This window comes from Phalaenopsis equestris, unplaced genomic scaffold, assembly GCF_001263595.1.
Source record: "Phalaenopsis equestris unplaced genomic scaffold, ASM126359v1 Scaffold230012, whole genome shotgun sequence".
Taxonomy (NCBI): Eukaryota; Viridiplantae; Streptophyta; class Magnoliopsida; order Asparagales; family Orchidaceae; genus Phalaenopsis; species Phalaenopsis equestris.
Genome location: NW_018247984.1, coordinates 3,473 through 8,717, shown reverse-complemented (window position 1 = coordinate 8,717; position 5,245 = coordinate 3,473). Strand labels below are relative to the sequence as shown.

Sequence of the window (5,245 nt, the reverse complement as noted above, 5' to 3'; positions counted from 1 at the left end):
CTCCAAGCTACATCCAAAATTCCATATTTATTTTGCAAGCATTCAACTGTTCATAATATTCTTCTGAAATAGAAATTAAAAGTAATAAATTAACGGCAGGCTAATTAGAATGGATTCAATGTATATTTATGTAATGAATGAAAAAGATTCGAAGGAGAAGAGCTTGAAAGGTAATATGGGTAGAAGTTGTACACCTTGAAAAAATAGCTGTGCATTTGGTGAATTTTTATATGGTTATTGTTGTGTTTTATTGCTTTAGCTTAATGATATGTTGAGATTTATTTTGTCATATCATTATTTTACAGATCAAATCCTGTGCAGGCAGAATCACAAGCTGAGTTCTCCCAATGGCTATGTCATGTGCATAACATTGTAAACAGAAGGTAAATATTCAAGTTAGTTTATCCTTATACTTATTTTAAAGGAATATTTATGTACATACCACTCAATTCCTATGTATTTACATATCTAAGACTTGAACTTTAATTTTTATATACATGCCCCCTTACCTATGCATGTGTATACATCAGAAATATTGACATGAATCTCAAAGAGAATGAATGACCTAGATTAGAGAGCTTCCCTTTGAGGTAAGTAATCAACCGACAATTCAATGAAGAGCATGAGAAACCGCATCTCCGAGCCCGGGATAGGTCCAAGCTCCGAAGATGGTTCCCCGCTCGGTAGAGGCGAGATATGTCGAAAGTGAGGCGTAAATCATCCCAGCAACGAGTCTCGTCAGATACCTCACATAGGTGGCGACAAGACCTTGCGAGATAGGGAAATCCGGCCGAGACGACTAACCTAGCAATGTGAGACATAGGTCATGTAAGGCTCGAGTGGAACGAGCTAGATCGCCATACAGCTGAGCGACCTGGGACGAGCTAGATCGTCATATAGCCAAGCACCTCAACCGATCGACACGCATTTTGAAAGACACAGTCGCTACTGGATCGGTCGTCTCAATCAGTCGAGCTCAAACAAATCGGCTCGCCAATTACTACTATGTTAAAATTCAAATGACACCTACCCCCGGACAAAGATTGACACCTTAGTGGACGCAACTAGCTCATGCTCAGATACTTGGTCTCGCCTCCCCGCTGCTCTGTGATTCCGAGGGGTTGGTGCTCCCCCCTGCTGATCTCCCAATTTGGAGATCTATCGCTGGCGAGGGTCGGTCAGTTGATGAACTGTAGGGGCCAAAAGTGGCAGAAGCCCAACATCTATGATTTGCGAACCAACCATCGCATCAAGAGCGGATTCTGCAACATATTTCGACGTCACGCCACCCTGGCGATCCTTCGAGCTGACCAATTCGTCTATGAATCTTTCTAAGGAAGAAAGAGTCTTAAAGGCTCTCTCACCCTATTGCGCTGTGATGCCCCCACTTTCTTGTGGCAGCGATTGAGGAAGGATTTGAGACAACCGCTCCTTGTAGCTTCTTTCCTCTCGCCTCGGCCGAAAAGATCTGCTAGGCCTCTTTGTTCAAGCTCAGGCCAGACTTCAAAACCTCTTGGCGAGGCCTCCTCAATGAGTAACCTTCAGTGTCATCAGATGAGTCAACTACATCGACCAAAATTAGGCTTGACGCTTGCCTGTTTTTCCTTTGTCACCACTTTCTTCCTCTTTGTGGAGGAAGAGATCTGAAACCCCGCCTTCGCTAGCCTCTGAGGATCCACAACGATCTGGTTCGAACCGTCAACCATAACGCTCATCAGTTGTCAAAAAAGAAACTGGCGACAAATAATACAATCCTCAATTCACGCCCATTTATAGAGCACACGGAGCACGAAATCCAAAGGGAAGTCAAATGTTCAATCTATTTATGATTTGAATGTTAACGATTAATTAATAAAGTTTTTTGTCCTTATTGTAGATATCGCTATCAAGGAACAGGGAAGCTCGGGGAACTAATATGTATATACTAGAAATACCGGCACGAATCTCAAAGAAAACGAACAACCGAGATAAAAGAGCTCCCTTTCAAGGTACTCAATCAACCGACGATTCAACGCCGAGCATGAGAAACTGCATCTCCGAGCTCGGGATAGATCCAAATTCTAGAGATGGTTCAACGCTCAGTAGCAGCGAGATCCGCCGAGAGTGATGCGTAAATCATCATGTCAGTGAGTCTCATCGTATACCTCACATAGACATCGACAAGATCCACCCAAGCCCATGCGAGATAGGGAGATTCGGCCGAGGCGACGAACCTACTGGACATGCAAAACACAGGTCTTGTTAAACTCGAGTTGAACAGCTAGTGAGCCACGATTCACCCCACCACAGTTGATCGAGCGACCCTAGACGAGCAAGATCGCCATACAGCCGAGCGCTTTGACCAACCAACACACACTTCGGAACGCACATTCGTCACTCAACCAGTCGCCTCAATCCGCCGAGCTCAGACAAGTCGGCCCACCAATTGTCACTATTTTACAATTCAGATTGTAATACAATTATGGTATAAAATACATGTAATTAATTAGAACATCATGTTGAGAACAGTTTCTATAGTGGTTCCCTTCTTGTAATTGTATAAAATGCACTATTATAAATAGGAGAAAAAAATATGAAGAAAGGAGACTCTCCCCCCTGATTATCTCGACAGTAAACTTTTGGCCGAATCTACTATCTTTTTTCTCATTCGCTCAGCTTTTAACTTTCAAAACATGTTCGCAAAATATAACCTGGGATCCAACAACGAGAAAAATTTATATTTCACTTTTTTGAAAGTTAAAATGGTGGTACCTTTGATTTGATATGAAAGATGTGGATGGTAGAAATGCAAAGGGTAAAGTTTTGGTGTTAGATATGTAAATGCATGGGAGTAGGGTGATATGTATGTAAATGGCCCAATTATTATTTTGACTGAGCTTTTATATTAAATTTTGCAGTTTAGGAAAACAAATATTTCCATGCCAACGAGTAAATGCAAGGTGGGGAAAACTGGATTGTCTTGATCGTTCTTGTGATCTTGAAGGCAGCAACAACTTGAGTTTTCCTCTGTAAAGCGCAATTATGCCTCAGAATCATTTATTGAGCAAGAAAGAAACAGAAAGAAAAGAATGTGTGTGATTGAGACCTTTCAATCTTTTGAGTAGCACTTTTTTATAATTTTTAGTTTTTCCTTATAGCATTTAATGATATAACATAAACCAAAGTTATTTTTGATTTTATTATATTATATTTTATGATTCCATGAGTTCTAAGTTTGTTTTTTAGAATAATTTCTCAGGTTGTTAAGATGAGTTGTTTGATTAGGTTTGTTTGGGGCGGCACCTGGTGCCGCACCATACTGTTGTTTTGTCTGTTTGGGCAAATTGCATTTTGACAATCTTTTTAAAAAATTATTGCTATTATGGTGGCAGTTTTCTAATTTCGGTCTGATTTTTTCACTATATATATATATATATATATATAACCACGATAGCTTTTTGAACATCAAATTATTCTTTAGTAGTTTCACGATTGATTTCTAATAAGCTGCAATTGTCCCAAACAAACCCCACGGGTGATGCTGAATGCGTGGAAATAAGTATTTTGTTTAGAAAATTGGAAGCTTACATATATATCACTCATTTATTATGTATTTACATATCTAACACCTAAACTTCAATATTTACATATATGCTACTTGTATATGAAAAGACATTTCACAATTTAAAAATTAAAGGAAGATTAAAGCATTTGTATTTTTTATGTGATATGAAAGATTTCAATTGTATAAATGTATGAAGATATGTAAATGCATAGGAATTGGGTGGCATGTGTAAATATCCATAGAAAAATTTTTTAAAAGTTCGAGCAGGAAGTCACTGTACAGTGGGATCTTCTGAACATTCATCAATAATCAATAAAAATAACTCATGTTTCCCAAACAAATTTATTCATAAAGCATGTAGCAAAATTTTCAAATTTGTAATATTTTATTAGCAACTGGCATTATTTACTGACAAATAAAGAGTGAAGGGCTAAAATAATTCCCTGGCTACTTATATGAGGCCATTACAGTACCACAATTTATAAAAGTGTTAAAAGTAATTCCTAAACTCTTTTAATTAAATGAATGTGAAAGTTTGTACAAGGGTAGGCAGTTGTTGCCATGGACCAGCAACTAGGAAGAAGCTTAGCGTCGATTGGAGTGTTGGGTGAGGTGTTGAGTTTGGCATGTGCCTGCCTAACGTCGCCTATAAATTCATGTCCATAGAAGATATGCTGCATTGAGGTTTTGCGAGGGATCTGTCATGACTGCCATGCGCGAATTCACCGTGACGATTCATTGCAACCGCCATGTGTGGATTCAACACAACAACCACACAACACCTTTGGAATTTCGAAGTCTGATGGAGATTGAATTTGAGTTTCGAAGGTCTTGCCGGATGAATTTAGAGACAAAAGAGTTAACAGAAGTGTGAATTTCGTAACAGTAGAGTTTAGGATGTGAGATATGTAAATAGTAATGTTTTGTATGCTATGAATGTAAAAACCCCATAAATTTATGATTCACTTCAAAATTTCAGGCTAGCTCCTGACATTCAACCAAGCTACAAAATCTGATATGTAAATATGTTTTCTAACTCCAAGCAACTGAATAAGCACTAAGACTTACCAAAAATCATTGAGTTCCCATGCACATAGAAAGCATAATAAGCACGAATATCAAAGTTGTAATTAAGAAAAAGACCTATAAACATGATACAGGCAAACGGTAGATTATTAAGCAGATGAGGATCCCTCGTTGCCATTGATGGTCTGAAAAGGAGGTCTCTCTCCAAATTTTAAGAGATGAACAATTTCATAAACAGGCTGTAGCTGCTGAATCACCTGAACATCCAGATATGCATCACAGGCAAAGCACCATACTGATAGATCACTGTCAAAATTTTAAAATAAAAATAAAAAAAATGCCTGCTTTTAAGAAAATGATATTTGTATAATAATTATACAATTATGTTAATAGATAGCCCCAAAAGAAAACCTGAAGCTGAGAGACAAACAATGGCCGGTCTCCTGATGATGATGAAGCATGTGCTTGTTTATGAAGCGGCTGCACAAGACATCCTTGCAGCTCAAACATAACCAATTCTCCGCAGGATGCTGGCACCTGAAATGCTGCTTAACATTAAAACATAATATTTAAAATACTGAAATACATCATTAACATGGTTTGACAAAAGTTCTATGTCAAGAATATATATATATATATATATATATATATATATATTAAAGATATGTTTCTCTC

The 5,245-nt window shown here is 38.1% G+C and overlaps 1 protein-coding gene and 1 long non-coding RNA gene across 2 annotated transcripts; one reads left to right on the top strand and one right to left on the bottom strand.

Annotated features, from left to right (window-relative positions):
* The first annotated feature begins 109 nt into the window (after positions 1-109).
* Positions 110-3,101, top strand: LOC110038069. The gene is made up of 3 exons (XR_002295387.1): positions 110-170; positions 306-383; positions 2,898-3,101. It is a non-coding gene; the product is annotated as an uncharacterized LOC110038069 (long non-coding RNA).
* An 844-nt stretch (positions 3,102-3,945) lies between these two features.
* Positions 3,946-5,107, bottom strand: LOC110038068 (histone deacetylase 6; the record flags this gene model as incomplete). The annotated part of the gene is given in 2 exon segments (XM_020742830.1): positions 3,946-4,876; positions 4,982-5,107. Coding segments are annotated over 2 exon segments (283 nt in total), but the record flags the coding sequence as incomplete, so codon positions are not given.
* Positions 5,108-5,245: the final 138 nt, after the last annotated feature.